At 47.2% G+C, this 17334-nt stretch overlaps 1 protein-coding gene across 7 annotated transcripts in view; it reads right to left on the minus strand.

The window, feature by feature from the left end:
* Nucleotides 1-17334, minus strand: part of ACACB (acetyl-CoA carboxylase beta) — a 1528264-nt gene that overhangs the window by 592692 nt on the left and 918238 nt on the right. For all 7 annotated transcript variants that reach the window (XM_069214760.1, XM_069214756.1, XM_069214757.1 and 4 more), the window contains one exon: nucleotides 15365-15421. In XM_069214760.1, the coding sequence (XP_069070861.1) occupies nucleotides 15365-15421 (57 nt within the window). The remainder of the gene's footprint in view (nucleotides 1-15364; nucleotides 15422-17334) is intronic.

The following is a 17334-nucleotide window of genomic DNA, read 5'->3' on the forward strand; positions in this document are numbered from 1 at the left end:
CCCTACTGTTCTAGCCATTTCCAGAGGCACAGAGCCTCCTGATAAAAGGTCCATGACCCCATCCCTCCGAGCTTGGTGTTGTCCATGAACACCTGCACTACCGTTCCCTGGAGAAAGGGAAGAAATGCTTTCAATGCTAGCCTGATCGCCCGGAACCCCAACAAGTTGATGTGGAGTCTGGACTCCTCCGGATACCAGATCCCTCTAATTTCTGCCTCTCCCAGATGGCCGACCCAGCTCAGGAGTGATGCAACTGTCATCACTGTCCGCTCTGGTTTGGGAAGGGAGAGGGATTTGCCTCTGACCCAATCACAGTTCATTATGCAACACTGCAGATCTCGTGCTGTTTCCTTCGAGATCTGGACCATGTCAGGGAGATTCCTCTGATGCAGGGCCCAACTAAATTTTTAAGTCCTATTGCAGAGCCCGCATATGCCACCTGGCATGATTCACCAACTGGATGCAGAAGACCATGAGGCCCAGCATCCGCAGATTCATTCTCACTGAAATCCAGGATAGATGCTGAAACATCAGTATCATAGCCTGAATATCCTGGACGTGTCGATCAGGAGGATAAGCCCGAAACTGCAATGTGTCCAAAACAGTCAGTTGTGACTTCGGCACGTTTATGGTGAACCTCAGCGAATGCAGGTCTGCTGTATTCTGGAGGTAAAAGATAACAGCCTAGGGTGAGCCCGTCTTCAACAGCCAGTTAACCAGGTAGGGAAAGACCGAAACTCCAGACCTGCACAGATGAGCTGCGGTCACCGCCATTACCTTGGTGAACACCAGAGGGGTACTGCTAAGGCCAAAGGGGAGCAGGGTGAACTGAAAGTTCTTGTGGCCCACCATGTACCGGAAGTAACATCTGTGGGCAGGCAGGACGGGATTGTGGAAATAAGAAAAACAAACCATCTTGATGCTCTGGGGGTCGCATCGAAGGGACTTTAACTACCAGGAATCCCCACGCCAGGAGAGGCGCCATCACTGTCCTGCTATGCCTGCCACTGCATACTGCTCAAAAGCGCGACAGTGCCTCTGCAGAGCGCAAAAGCAAACAAATGGTCTTGTTGCTCTGGGCGGGCTGCATCAGGGGACTTCAACTACTAGGAATTCCTGTGTCAGGAGAGGTGCCAGCGTTGTCCTGCCACCACATATAGCTCAAAAGCGCTACAGTACTTCGGCGGTGCAGGAAACAAACAGTCTTGTTTCTTTGGGGCCGCATTGAGGGTACTTCAATAACCAGGCATCCCTATGCCAGGAGAGGCGCCAGCATTGTTCTGCCATGCTTGCCGCACAGGGCTTAAAAGCACAACAGTACTTCCACGGCTTGGGACGCGCCTGGGCTAAGCCCATTGGAGGCTGGGCCTACATTGTCATCCTGGGGGTGAGTGCCATCTTTTATTGTTTTGAACTATTTTTAGGGTTATTTATCGGGTGGGTTAATTGTCCTGTTTGGATGCTCTCCCGTGACTATTGCTGCCCTGAGTCATTTTTAAAGTAGTATGGGCAAAAGAAAAACCCCTGGAGGCCAACCCAAAGTGCCATCTCTCCTAAAACAATGAGCACTGATAAAGTGCTGCAGAGGGCCTCATGGAGCCTTATTTTGGGAAAATTAAAGACTTGGTGCATAATGAGCCTTATCCAGTGGTAGTGGGCATGGAAGCCATTGAAAGGTGTTTTGATTTCGCTATATCTCAGCAAAGCAAGCGTCATGCTCCATATCTGCCATAGAGCAGGGTGACCAGGGAATTATTACCAACCGCCAAGCTAATTCGACTAATGAACTTGGCGCCCAGCAGGGTTGGGTTACAGTCATTGCACCTAGCGATGCTAGAACCAGCCAGGGTAAATGGACTGTTGATGGGGGCACCCTACACACGGCCAAGTGCGTAGAGACCAAAGGGGCTTTAAAAACTTATGTTGGACGAGTTGGGGGGGAAGCCTCCATCTATGTTAAATACTGTGGCCTCTATACAGAGGCAACCAGTGATCAATCTTCTCCTCTGGCATCCTGCTTTTATGTAACAGTCTTGGTTGGCATTTCCAAGCTGTATGTGGATCAGAGGGCCAGGAAGAACTGACAAATAAATGTTTGAACTGGTTGTCCCTACAGAGGGAGTTTCTATTGGTTAGGGCTAATGAGATTGTGCTCACACAGAGACTGGGTTGGTTGGGGTCAAGGATCGTCTGATGACTATTATTGTCCCCCCAAGCAGTGCAGAGATTATTTGCCCCTCCCCCCCAGTCGATCAAGGAGAGAGTCCAACATTGATCTTCTACTACTGGGGTATTTCTACAAACTCAGCTGCTTTAGGGGATCTGATAATTTTGCCTAAAGGTGTATTAAGGGAAACATCACTTCCAACAAGGTCAATACAATGCTGCCAATACCACGCATATGCCTTTACTACGCATGCATTTACTACACATATGCGTGGTAATGGCAAGAAAGCGGTATAGGTGTCTGGGCAGAGCAGGAAGGAGCAGAGGAGAAAGGTAAGTGGCACTGGGTTTGGGGAGGGATGTTGGGGTACTTTTGTTTTTAGGTCTGGGTACTTTTTAGGGCAGGGCAGGTTTTAGGGTTCTGGGTGGGGGGGGGGTGTCAGGGTAGTTTTTAGGACAGGGTGGTGTAGGTTTTAGGGTTCAGGGTGTGGTCGTTTTTGGAACAGTGTGGGGAAGGTTTTAGGGTACAGAGCGGGCGATTCATTTTTAGGACAGGGCAGGGTAGGTTTTAGGGTTAAGGGTGAGTGCTGGGAGGGGTCAGGGTAGTTTTTAGGACAGAGTGGGGTAGGTTTTAGGGTACAGGGTGGGGGAGTTGGGGAGTTTTTAGGATAGGGCAGGGTAGGTTTTAGTGTTCAGGGCAGGGGGTCAGGGTACTTTTTTATTTTTTTTTAGAACAGGGCAGGTAGGTTTTAGGGTTCAGGGAAGTGGCAGGGTAGATTTTACGGTGACAGGAAAGGGTTGGGAGTAGTTTTTAGGGCAGGGTGGGCTAGGTTTTAGGGTTCAGGGTGAGGCTGAGGATTTTTTTTAGGACAAGGTGAGGTAGGTTTTAGGCTTCAGAGTGGGGGGGTGGGGGTTGGAGTAGTTTTTAGGACAGGGTAGGTTTTAGGGTACAGGGCGATGGAGGTGGGTCGGGTAGTTTTTAGGACAGGGTGGGGTAGGTTTTGGGGTTCATGGCAGGGGCAGGAGGGGCAGGGTAGTTTTTAGGACATGGCGGGGTAAGTTGTAAGGTTGGGGAGAGAGGGTGGAGATGTTTTCACTACAGGGCAGGGTTACTTTTAGGACTCAGGGCTGGGGTTGGTTTAGAGCTCAGGGTTAGGGTTAAAGGGGCAGTTTTAAGGGCTTGGGCGGGCGGTGTAGTTTTTTTTTTTTTTTTTTAATTGTTTCATTGTAACACTGTAAAATGGTACACAATCCAAGAGGGATCAAGGTCCCAGCATTTATAAACAATCATACATAATAGGTCAAAGTATATAGGCAATAGATGATGCAATGGTGCATTGTCAGTTGTTCTTCGAAACCGTTGCCATAATGATCACAGTAGTCATGTTGATAACATAATGATAACAATCATCAGAGAAAACAGGAGAAAGAACGGAGAGTAGAGGGGGAAGAGGAAATATATGTCAGGGCTGGGGAATAAGCAGTACTTCGTGCTATAAGGCATCCTCGTCAGTGGGGGTGGGAGGGGATAAGTGGGGGGAATAGACCCTTATATAGGGTGGTGGGAGCTAGGTTATAATGTCGTCTAACCTTTCGGGGGTGGGGAGTTCGCTCCTCGCTGTGCCGGTATTCGGCTTGTAGGCAAGTCGCAGCGCCTGCATACAGTGTGTTATCAGATTGCAGTCGGGCATCTTTACAGTGGGGAGCGGCCTATCGGAATAGTAGTGTGCGCCTGGATGGTGAATTGCCGGGATAACGGGTCAATCTGGATGCGATGGCCTGGATTCCTTAGCTTCTCTCGGCAGCGCTCATGCTTGTTACTTAATGTTCTTATGACGACTCTGATGTAAGGGTCTACGATCGCAGGTTACTGAAAAGAGTATAGGAGGCCTGGGTTGTGCCCCTGGTGCGGTGTAGTTTTTAGGACAGGACAGGGTAGAGTTTTGGGTGCAGGGTTGGGGTAGTTTTCATGGCAGGTGGTTGGGGCAGTTTTTAGGACAGGGCGAGTTAGGTTTTAGGGTGGGGCTGCGGTAGGTTTTAGGACAGGGTGGGCTACGTTTTAGGGTTCGGGGGCAGAAGTAGTTTTTAGGAGAGGGCAGGGTAGGTTTTAGGGTACAGGGCAGTGGTGGAGGGGGTCGGGTAGTTTTTAGAATAGGGTGGGGTAGGTTTTAGGGTTCAGGGTGGGGGCTGGTGGATCAGGGTAATTTTTAGGATAAGATAGGTTTTAGGGTTCATGGCGGGGGTTTGGGTAGTTTTTAGGACATGGTGGGGTAGGTTTTAGGGTTCAATGTGTGGGTGGGGGGGCGGAGTAGTTTTTAGGACAGGACAGGTTTACTTTTAGGGCTCACGGCAAGGGGTGGTTTAGGGCTCAGGGCAAGGGGCAGTTTTAAGGGCTTGGGTGGGTGGAGTATGGTATCAGACGTAAGGGGGCAGGACAGAGGAGAATTTACCACACATGTTTCTTTACCAAACATTCTTTTACAACGAAATTCATAACAAAAAGGAGAAAAGGCAACATTTATGGTCTTAAATTCAGGCCACTTTACTAGTTCAAATCCTAAACTCATTAGAGTCACCTTAGATCAAGTGTATGCTTCTGGCTATCTTGGGCCGACTTTTAAGAAAGATTTGGATTAGGGGTGTCATACTGAAAAACATGGGTTAAAATTAATACAACACACTTGGGCATTACTAAGAGCCCATCAAAGTTCTCACTTCCGTCTGATTACTTCTGCAATCCAATTTTATAAAATACAGTCTTTGTGAGCTGCCCTTTATGAGGCTAAGTTCGGGGTATTTAAGGATATGTCAAAATTGTTAGTCACTGTGAGAAATTGGGTTACTGGGAGACAAACAGCAAGACAGTGAAAACACAACAGAACAGCCACTTTCGGAAACTGGAGAAAATGTAATACATTATTTGACACCAAAACCATCAAAATCCAATACATAGAACTGGAGTTGTGATTTTTTAAAGTTTAAGGTTCAAAATATCAAGTCCTCAATTCAAAAAAATTGCCACTTAAGTACTTTTAGCACCACAACCAAGGGACCAGGAATGGATGGCAACCTTTTGGGCATTCAAGACTGAGGCTGGGTTCAGGTGCAGGTTTAAGATGGTGAAAGCCTGTTATGTCCCTGTGGCTCAGAACAGGAGACCAGCTAAACTAGCCCTTGGAGTCACATCTGAAGTTCTGGGTGCTGGTGCTAATGCAGGGCTGCCCTCTTAGAGTTCCAAGCAGGCTCCAGGTAGCAAAGCAGCCCTTCCAGGTACAGCAGCAGTCTGGCAGAGTGCCAGTATGTCACAGCAGCAGGCAATCCTCAGAGTCCTTCCGCAGTGTCCAGTAGTCAACTGAAGAGTGGGTCTGGGAGCCCTATTTTTATACCCTGATGCCCTGCTGCTAGAAGTTGGGAGACGTTTCCAGAAGGGTTCTCTGAAGTTCCAGGAATTTCTTGCCTCCCCCGGATCCTAGCTGGCAGCACTGAACATACAGGGTGGTTAAGACTATTGTGTGGCAGCAGAGCCCAGCCTATTCAGTTCTAAGTGGGGCTGCGCTTAGCTCCCCCTCCCCACATCAAGTCAGTTAATGGCCCATTCAGGTTCTGGTAATTCCCCTATGGTGTCACTGTCTGGGGGTGAATTCACAAAGTCCCAACTGTCAGTCACGTGACATAAGGCAGGTTACAGGCATAGAGGGCTAACGGGAGGAAAATGCCAACTTTTTTTAAAAAGTCACATTTTCAAACTTGTGATGATAAACCCTCTTCAATCTTAGTCAGATTTATCATTACAAGTTCATAGGTACAGAACATGGCAGACATACTGTAGGAAAGTTCCTATTTTGACATGGTACCCCCCCCCCACACACACACGTTTTGCCTGGTTTCTGGTGTGTTTTTGACTGCTAACCAGGTCCCCAGTGCCAGATCTCTTTCCCCAAATCTGTACAGTTGTTTTGCACAATTAGCAAACTCTTTAGCTACCACTGCAAGTCCCTAGTAAATGGTACCCCTGGTACCTAGAGCCTGGGATACTAAGGATGGTCTCTGAAGGCTGCAGCACCAATTGTGCCACCCTCCGGGACGTCTCACCAAACCCACACAGTGCTGCCACCGGAGACTGCATGTGTTGGTGCAGGCTAAATTGAAAACACAACCTGTCACAATCCCCTGTGTTCCAGGTCCCCTATCATTGCATGTGCCAGGTGTAAGTCACCCCCCTAAGGCAGGGTGCATCCAGGCACAAGTGAGGGTACATATTCATGAGCAGGTATGCCCCTGCAATGTCTATCGATTCTGAGACATAGTAAGTGCAAAGGGAAGCAATTTTAAATGCATGCGCTGGACATTGACTATTACGAGTTACCCAGCTACATAGTAGCATCTCTGAATTCTGGGATGTTTGGCATCCCTCACTGACCCCAGGGATGGATTTATTAAAGAAATAAATTGCCCACAGAAACCACCTTCGATGTAGCCCCTGAAAGCCTACCCAGCGATTGGTGTGTGAACTGACTAGCCCAAATCAGTGCAGCCACCCTAGACTGAGGTATGCCCCCCTGAGGTGATGGCCAACACGATTGGAGGCCCAGAACAAAGGCCTGCTCGGGGCAGAGGTGATAACAGCTCGCCAGAGCAGGACAGACATTCCAGGGCAGGGAGCTTCAAAGGCCGTGCCACCTTTGAAATGCAACTCAAGGTCTCTCCCACTGGCAGAGATGACCAACCCCCCTGTCCTGACCCCACTTGTGGCGGGCAGCACAGGCAGGAAAATTAGGCAGATTAGGAGGTGTCTCCACTTCATGTCCGTACCACCCCTAAGGTGGACGAGCTGAAGTTTACACTACTTTTTAAATTCCTCCATCTGGTTTGGAAGGAATTAGGCCACTAGGGCTAGGTTTATGCCTACTTCCCAGTGGAAGAGGTTATAGAAAGAGTGTAGTCACCTTAAAAGTGGTCAGCCCATTGGCTGTCTGGCACTCCCTGTAAGCATCTGACCAGGGAGCAACCGTTGCAGCCTGTTTGCTGACCTGAACGGACTTTGCTCAAAAAGACTTGTCCTGCAGCTGTAATTTTAAGAAACCCAGGAAGCCTGGCCGCCTTCTAAAAAGACTCGGACTCCTGTGAGCAGCTGACCTGCTCAGCAACAAAGTATCCAACAAGGACTCTACAGCCTGGAGACCCGACACCTGAAGTGACATGTGCACCTGATGACCTACACCCAGTGAGAAGCCAACCAAAGGTGCCAGCAGGGCTTCCCAGCTGTCATGACCCCTTGTCCACCCAAGTGTCACCCCCCCTGGACTCATCCAAGTCGCCTGCAGCCTTTGCAGGCTCCCTTCTCCAACAGCCTAGTGGTGAGGGAAAATCAGACACCTACAGCAACCACTGCACCAGTCGCCCCCGACGCCAACTGAGGATGGCCACTGGTGCCATCAACATCCCCTGGTTCCCCTGAGTTCAAGCCCACCTTGGTTGACGACCAACTGCTGCACTCCCCGATGATGCTGCAGGACCCTTGACCGCAAGTACTCCAGGACGGTGAAACCTGACCCAAAAGGACACCCCTGCATCCATCGCCCCTGGGCCCTGGAGACCTGGACAGATGGTGTACCCACCTTCCTGGACATCTCAAGTCTTCAACTTACCTGGTTGCTGTCCCCAACTGGCTTCCTAGCCAGAGCCTGCAGATTGTCTTCACAAGGACCAAAGGAAACCCTTGGGCACCAGACGCCTTACTGCACCCCCGGGACCGGGCTGCCCCAGTCCTGTCCCAGTGTAACCTGGTTGTGTGATTCTGGTTAGTGCCCAGTACTTACCCTAACGCTCTGAGATTGGCTTTGTAAGTCGTTGTTAACCCTGTGTTTGCTGAACACTGCTTTTCCTCTCTAGGATAACACTGAGAGAATTTAGAAAATTGCACTGTCCATTTTTGAAACTGCAAAATATTTATGCTTAAAAGTCTACTTACCTCATTACAAAGTTCTTGGGTTTGAAACATATATAACAAGAACTGTTATTTTTCTAAACTGGTCTCAGATTTCTTCTTCGAATGTGTTATTAATTGCCTCTGTGAGTACAACAGATGCCTAGCACTACCACTCTGATAAGCCTACACTACCACAAATAGAGCATTAGTCCTATCTCCTTTTGCCTGTGCTATACCAATTGGGGATCCACTGGACATTCTGCACACCAGCTTCCTACATCACCCACCTCTGCTTTAGGAGTTACAACTTATTAATTTTAATAAGGAATCCTCAATGTGACCTCAGGGGAGGGGTATACCTCTCGATAGTGAGAAAACAAATTTGCTATTTTGTCACTACTAGAACCTATACAACTAACAACTATATGTCCTACTTTTTAATTACACAGCACCCTGCCCTATGGGCTACTTAGGGCCTACCTTACGGGTGACGTATATGTAATAAAAGTGGAGTTTAAGGCTTGGCAAGGGCTTTTAAATAGCAAGTCGACATGGCATTGGGCCACTACCGCCAGGAAGCAATGGCAGGTCTGGGACAAGTTTTAAGGAGCAACTGAAGTGGTAGCATAATAAGGGCTGCAGACCAACTGGTAGCATTCAAGTTTCAGGCCCTGGGTATATGTTATCCCCCTCTCCAAGGGACTTACATGAAAATTAAATATGCCAATCAGGCATATGCCAATCGAACCATGTTTAAGGGAGTGAGCACATGCACTTTAGCACTGGTTAGCAGTGGTAAAGTGCACAGAGTCCTAAGGAAAACAAGCAAAAATCCGTCAAAAAGGAGGAGGAGGAAGGCAAAAGGTTTGGGGGTGACACTGTAGAGAGGGCCAGTTCCAACAGTCATCAAGAATTGTTTCCTACGCCATTTATTGGGGTTCCCTGATAGTACACCATTACTCCCACTTGATCTGAGTCTCAAGCCAATCACAGAGGGAGTGGGAATTAGACCTATTCTTTACTTGAGACAAATCTGGGTCTCACCCAAGTTATATTCATATTGAGAGGGCCTTAAAGAAGAGAAGTGTTAGGAATCCTTGGATCCCACCAGAGACCAGGGAAGATTTGTTTTTCAAAATAAGTGGGGCCACAATTGTTCTGCCCACCGGTGGGCAGATGGGGCAATTACCCCTGATCCACACCCAGGTGGAGTAAGGGGGAGTGGGGGGCAGAAAGTCTACTAGATGACAGGGAATTTAAAATAAAATAATAGTGTGGTGGTGGCTACCAACCAGTATGGGAATGGTTGTGTCCCACCCCAACTGAAGGGTGTCACAGTCTTTCAGCTCTCCCCACAAAACATCTTATTCAATGGCAAGCAAGAGGACATTTGATTATTTTGGCTTTTGGTTTTACATCTGGGCCACGAGAGCTTGGCTAACTCTCAAAATCGTCCCACTTGGAATGGTGAGGGCTGCACTTTTTGGACTGTGGGACGCTGCCATGTAGAAAAATCCACAAGACACAGACACATCTGAAAACTAAACATCTGGGTGAGTCCAGGGTGGTGTGCTTCACATGCACCCCGCACCATTTTCTTACCCACAATGGTCTCGAAGGTGAGGAAGTAGCCCCTGCGGACTATTTGCAAAACCCACCTGTATGACGTGATGGACTGCTAGCGGAGCAGGAAATGGCAGTTCCTGCCTCTGACTGGTCCCAGAGGAGAAGGAGAAGGAGAAGGAGAGGGAGGGAAAAGGAAAGGAGGGAGGGAAAAGGAAAGGAGGGAGGGAGAAGGAAAGGAGGTGTGTGTGGAAGTGTGTGTGTGTAGAGGTGTGTGTGTGTAGAGGTGTGTGTGTGTAGAGGTGTGTGTGTGTAGAGGTGTGTGTGTGTAGAGGTGTGTGTGTGTAGAGGTGTGTGTGTGTAGAGGTGCGTGTGTGTAGAGGTGCGTGTGTGTAGAGGTGCGTGTGTGTAGAGGTGTGTGTGTAGAGGTGTGTGTGTAGAGGTGTGTGTGTAGAGGTGTGTGTGTAGAGGTGTGTGTGTAGAGGTGTGTGTGTAGAGGTGTGTGTGTAGAGGTGTGTGTGTAGAGGTGTGTGTGTAGAGGTGTGTGTGTGTAGAGGTGTGTGTAGAGGTGTGTGTAGAGGTGTGTGTAGAGGTGTGTGTAGAGGTGTGTGTGTGTGTGTAGTGGTGTGTGTGTGTAGTGGTGGGTGTGTGTGTGTGTGTGTGTGTGTGTGTGTGTGTGTATTATTATAATAATGGGCCAGACTGATGACTCCCTAATCCACAAGGGAGGTGGAACCCACATTCCCCAGCCAGGCAGATGCTGGGCAGCATGACTGGCACAGTGGCTGGACAGGAATGGACATGGGAGGGTGCCCCTTCCATAGCCATGAAAGGGACGAAAATCAAACTGAGTGGGATGAGGGGCCGTCGCAAGGCCCAAGGACTGGCCGTAGCACAAGAATCCTTGAAACGCTCAAGCGCTGAGTCTGCTTTTTCTCCAAAGAGACTGGTGCCTTCAAAGGGCATATCCATAAGATTAGCTTGGGCATCTCCCGAAAAGTCAAACGCCCTCAACCAGACGTTGCATCTGAGAGCCTCTGCTGATGCAACAGCTTTGGCCAGTGACTCGGTCATGTCCAGTCCACATCATATCGTGAACTTTGCTGCATCTGTCCCATCAGCAACTGTTTGGGAGAGTACAGCCCAAGCCTCCTCTGGGGCCTATGGCAGCAGCTGCGCAACCGTATCCAACAGGGTGTGGGAATAATGGCTCAAAAGGCATGTAGTGTTCACAGAACTCAATGCCAGGCAGGCAGAAGAAAACATCTTCTTCCCAAGTGTGTTCAGCCTCTTGGATTCCTTATGTAGGGGTGGCACAAGAACGGGTCCTGAGAAGTGGAGGCTTGGATCACCAAGCTCTTAGTGGTGCTGTGTTGCGTAAGGAAACTTGGGTCACCCAAAGGAGGGCGATGATGGCAGGCAATTATCCTGTTCACAGGAAACCCTGTGCTGGGTGTCGACCAGGTACCAAGTAGGACATCTGTAAGAGCTTCATTTAAGGGGAGCATGGGTTCGGATGATTAAGTTCCAGGTTGAAGTTCCTCTGTTAGGACGTTAGTATTGACTGCCACGGAATGGACCTCAAGGTCGAGGACCTCAGCTGCTCTTCCCACCACCACAGATTATGAAGCACCCTTCTCAGAAGCCATAGGATGAGGAGAACGCATGCCAGTATCTGGGTAGGTGTCCAGTCTACTGGCTTCACCCAAGGCTATACGCCCATCCAGAGGGTCCATTAAAGTAACTACAACGTGCGCCCCCGTAATGCACAGGTTTTTCCTCAAAAATGTTAGTATCAGTGTAATATTTGCACTATCACTGATGTTATCAAAGATGGCCTGAGTGCCATAATTTGTGGTTAATTAGCAATGCATGGCGAGGGCGTCAGTTATAGTTACCATAGCGCACTAGCTATAGTTACTTGCTATAACTGTAACTATACAGGTGGAATTGCTATGGTTTGATACGTTTAAAATGTGAGCCTAACTTCCCAGTAACCTTTGTTTTTTTAAGTGAATTTCTATGTTTTTTGTAAATTTTATTTCCTAAATATAAAGTCCCTGTAACCTTTGTTTGTTTTCAGTGAATGTCTATGTTTTTTTTAACATATACTAATTTTCATTACTCTACGTTAATCCACGCACCAGGCCTGAGCCCAAGCTAGTATAAGCACCCAACCTTGCGCCGTGCATGGCCTTCGGGTGTGCGCAGTGTGGGCTGGCCGCAATGCCTGGCCTGCGGCCACCCCCACGAAGCGCCCAACCCCACGTTGTGCATGGCCCCTTGGCGGTGCGGTGAGGTAGTTGGCCGCGGCGTGCCTTTCTGGGTGGGAGAATAGGTGTGAGAGGGTGTATCTGAGGGCTGTGAGTGTCTGGGTGTGAGAATGGGGGCATCACGGTCTGATTGGGTGCGTCACTGTGGGTCTGAGTGGGTGCTTGAGGATTTCAGTGGATCTGTGAGTGGGTGCATTAGTATCTGAGTGGGGCTGTAAGTGGGCACACAAGGGTCCAAGTGGGTCTGTGAGTTGGTGCATAAGGGTCTGAGTGGGCGTGTCAGTGGGAGAAAGATTGAAATAGAAATAGAGAGAAAGAATGAGAAGGAGAGAGATATAGAGAGTTTTTTTAGGCTTTGATGAATGATATACTTAGGATGAGATATTTCTAGCCAAATAGAAAAGAAAAATGTATTTGTCAATTAAGAAGAGAGATATTTGAGTGCACGAAAACAGATGAAAACTCTGCAGCTGTTTGCTTTTGCTTGGTGGGAGATGTCCGCTCCCACCAAGCAAAATCTAACAGCTATGCCCCGGGGGTTGGCAACATGAAACATAGAAGGGACTGGCCCTGAGGGCTGCTTGGTCCTGATGCAGAGAAAATCCTGACTGGACCCTCACTGTTGGTGATTGGTGTAGGTCATCGGTTACACTGGGGATTGGTGCTGCACGGCTACAGTGGGTCCTGCTGTCACACATGGTGGAGGGACACTGGTGGCCCTCCAGAGCACAGGTACCTCCTCCTGTTCATCTGCGGCGTCAGTTGAAGAGCTGCAAGTTGGTGGACCAGACTCTGCTTTTCAGTGCCTGTGGAGTTCGGGGAATTAGCTCCTCTACTGCAAGGGAGACAGGTGGTGGTTTTGATATGCTGGCAGGCTAGCCAAGGCTTTGATAGTTCCTCAGCTTGCAAGACGAGTCACTCTGTTGCGATTGTTGAGCGAGGTGCAAGTAGGCAGGATTTTGAGCCAAACAGTCCACAGCACTTCTACTGCTCTCGCCGGGCAGTGATTCTTCTTCATTCAGCTTGTCTTCATCCACTGAATCTGAGTTCTTGGGTTTAGTGATGCCACCTAATACTCAACTTAGGGGCACTACAGGGAGTGCCATGTAGTAGCCAATGGGCTGCCTACCATTAGGGTGACTACACCCTATATAAGATCAATTCCATTGGGAAGTGAGCATAACCCTCAATGCTAATTCCATCCAAAACAAGATGGTGGAATCTGAAAAGTGGTGTCCACATCACCCGGTATACCTTAGGGGTAGAGCTGGAATGATGTGGGCATACCTCCTAATCTTACCAATTGTCCCGCCTGCCTTGCCACCAAAAAGTGGGGTTAGGACAGGGGGCTGGTCATCTCCGCCATCTGGAAAGACCTGCGTCGCATTACAAAGGCGGCTAGGCCTTTGAAGCTTCCCGCCCAGGAATGTCCATCCTGCATGGAAGAGGTGATAACACCTTTGTCAAGAGCAAGCTTTTATTCCTGGCCTCCGACAGCGCTGGCTGGCACCTCAGGAGGTTAAAAAATAAAATAAAAAAATAGGCCTATGGTGGCTGTACTGGTTTAGAGTAGTCAGTTAACACTAGCAATCAGGTAGGTTTTCAGGGGGCACCTCTAAGGTGCCATCTGAGTGCATGTATTAATAAATCCATCAATGGATTCAGTCAGGGTTTATTAAAACGAGATGTTTGATACCAAACATCCCTAGTTTCAGTGAAGTATCAAGTAGGTGGGGAACTTGTAATGACCAGTGTCCAGCACCTGTACTCAAAATGGTTTCCCTGTTCACTTACTATGGCTAAGAATCGACAGACACAGTAGGGGCATGTCTGTTCATGCAGATATGTTATCACATGATATAAAGCACCCTGCCTTAGGGCTGTAGGCCTTCTGTAGGGTGACTTACAAATATCACATGCAGTGGTAGGGGACATGGCACACATGGATGTGTGACAGGTAATGTTTTCCCTTTTTGTACCAAGACACACAGCCTGCAATGGCAGCACTGTGTGCGTTTGGTGCAAGGTCCCTGAGGGCGGCACAATTAATGCCGCAGCTCTTAGGGACCATCTTTAGTACCCCAGGACCTAAGAACCCGGGGCTCCAGAGGGTGGTGCCTTCTGTAAAGGCTGTGCCAACCGAGAGAAACAACTGTACAATTTAGGGAAAGAGATGTGGCATTGGGGTCCTGGTTAGCAGCAACCCAGTGCACTTTCAGTCGAAATCACATCATATACCAGGCAAAAAGTGGTGGCTAACCAGGCCATAGAGGGTGCTTTCCTACACAGAGGAATCAAGAATATGACAGGAAACATAGTGAAGCCAAACCTTCCAGTTCAACTGAAATACAACCCCCAAAAATCCTTACAACAGATGCTGGATGGCATAGTACCTCAGGCAATGGGCATTCTCGCGCGTAGCTAGGAGTCTAAACCCGGGAACCTCCCTGGGTGACTAGTTACATACCCTGGTGTGAGACAACACACAAATGTATTGCCAAATTCAACCTGTAATGATAGCTCAAGATTTTATGGAAATGCTCTATTTTCCAGTTTATTAAATATATTAGAAATATACTATTTTCTTCAATAAAAAGGTTGATCTAAGTTCTGCCATCTCTTCTGTCTTTAGCTGCGGATCTGCAGCTATGTAGAATACAGTCAGATTTAAGTGTACCATGACCGCAGAAAGAGGTGAGGGCATTACAATCACACATAGGTAATTGAGATTCTCCATCCTACCAATTAGTTCAGCATTTAGGTTTGATACCCAGATAATGGGAATGTTTGAGACATTTTTGGGGATGGGTAAGCAGAGACAGCTGTAAAAAGATGAGTTTGCAATATTATCAGCATGTGCTCTGAAAGAATCTAGCATCCAGAGTGAAACTAGGGAATCTTGTGATATGCACAAGTATTGGACAGATGTAAAGTGAAGGTATAAAAAGCCAATATTGTAGAAAGGAGGAAATACGGATAGAGTGAATGAGAAAACCGCAGACGAACACGGGACTACGATTCAATGAATTAATGGTCATCCTGCCTTGACTGCACAAGGGCCTTTCAGATGGTTGTAAGAAATGCATGCCTACATTAAAGAACTAAAATAGGATCAGAAAATACTTTGTAGGAATGGGAAGATTAAATATTATAGCCTTAAACATTGCGTAGAATAACAACATTCAGCCAACATATTTTTGCTCAAGAAAATAACTTCTTCTGTAATTTGATAGGACAATTTATCAGATGCACATTTATCAGTTTGAAAAATATGATACCGTCAATTCAAATTTACAGCTTGATGCAACAAGTTATTTTTACTTGTGACGTACTGTTAAGTTGCCATTTCCACTTTTCCTTTTGTTCACCTTTGAATAAGTAATATGTATGTTGATGTAAACCATTTACCACCCCCTCAAAGCCCACCATTTACCTGCTGTGCTATGAGGAATGTTATTCTCCGTAGGCCGTATTCATCAAGGATATTTTTCTGCAACAAACATTCAAAAATTAACAAACCTGTACAGGAAATTCACCACATTATTTTGAAGTTGCAGACAAAACTAATATATATATATATTTAGGTAAAATCTAATGCTGCACATAAATGTTTTTTTTTTTCTCATGGGTACATTTGACCAAGCTAATTATGGAGCCCTAAAATGTACCTAGGTTTGGGCAGATGACACATCAAGAGGTGATGTTTGTGAATCTTGTGAATAGAATGTGTCCTATTTGAGCTGTAAAACACTCCTGTATCCAAGAAGACAATGATTATATAAAAAATAACCTTAAATGTTGTAGGAGGATGGATACTAAAGTCTTTCAGAAACAAAAGTAGCTACAACAACTATAAAAAATGGGTCATAAAGAACAAGGTACTTACCTTTGGTAACATCTTTCCTCGTAGGGGACTCTACCCAACTGCAGATTCCTCACCTTCTAAATAACCTAGGGCACCAAACTGGATCAGGAAAGTTTTAAATAGCAATACCCTTGCATGCCAGAAGGTGGAATCATGCAGCTCTGTGATGGTCAGTCCCACCCTTAGGTGACATGGGGGAACACTACAAATGCACCAGCTTCAAGCACCGACGTTGTTTTCTTTCTGATCTCTATCTTCGCTGCCAGATGCAGAGCCTCTGAAATTGTGTGCAGATCTTTAGATTGGAATCTTATTAAGTCAATTCCACAGAGCGGGGAGGGTCAGTGAGAAATCTGCAGTTAGGTAGAGTCACTATCAGAAAAAGCTTACTGAAGGTCAGTAACATGTTTCTCTCATAGAAGCTTCTAACCAAACTTTCCTCACCTTTCGAATAGATATCAAAGCAGTACCTCCCCAGGTGATAGATCTGTGGAATGCTTTAAACCAGGAAATCACCCAGGACAGACAGGTCAGAATTGTGTTTTCTCTGTGTTTTTAATGGTTTCTATTTTTATAATTTCCTAGCCTAAGAATGCTCATGGGATATGAGTGAAAAGCTTTGGATGCGTGGCCATATTATTTATGAAAAAAAATTGGATGAACAATAAAGAACTGAATTTTACTACAATTGCCTTAAGATTTGAGCCCTGATTTTGGAATCGATGAACCATTATTGTGATGTTTTCCTCTCCATTTGTGTATTCTTGTAATATTTGAGGTTCTGGACAGCTGACCGGGGGAGGTGGGCAATTTGTTTGTTGAATGAGGGGAACTAACTTGACCCTCCTATCGGACCTGCTTATCCAAGCAGTAGTGCTACATAAACATATAAACTGATGCTCGTGTAGCACCCTGGCAGATTGTCCAGGACTGACATATCGTGCACCAGCGCCAAAGAAGTAGTCTTTGCTCTAGTAGCGTGAGCATGCTTGCCATCTAGGGGCTGATTCTTGGCCAGTCCATTACATATTTCATGTGTTAAATAATCCACCAGGAAATGGTTCTCTTATGCACTGTATTCCCCTTTCTTGCTCCCCAAAACCCCACACATAGTTGAATGAACATCCATTAATTAGTCCATGTTCTGATCGATACAAAAGCTTAGGGCCCTCTTCAGATCAAGATAGTGGAGCTACTCCTCTTCATTGTAAGAGTGAGGTGAAGTGTAGAATGAACGCAAGTGATGGATTGACCTATGTGGAAGGGATTGCTGACCTTTAGGTGGAATGCAGTCTTTTCCAAAAGACCAGTTTGTCTGAAAAGGTGGTGGTGTATGGTTGCTGAACAAAGCCTGTAGTTCACTCACTTGTCAAGTTGAAGTGACCACGATAGGGAACACTGTTTTTAGTCAACAGGCGTAATGAGCATCAGTTGCAATGGAGCAAACATCAGGAATGTGAGAACCAAATTATGGTCCAACTGCGGCAAAACAAAGGGTAGTGGAGGGAACATGTGCATCAGCCCTTTTATGAAGCTTA

Source organism: Pleurodeles waltl, chromosome 11 (assembly GCF_031143425.1).
Source record: "Pleurodeles waltl isolate 20211129_DDA chromosome 11, aPleWal1.hap1.20221129, whole genome shotgun sequence".
NCBI classification, from domain to species: Eukaryota; Metazoa; Chordata; class Amphibia; order Caudata; family Salamandridae; genus Pleurodeles; species Pleurodeles waltl.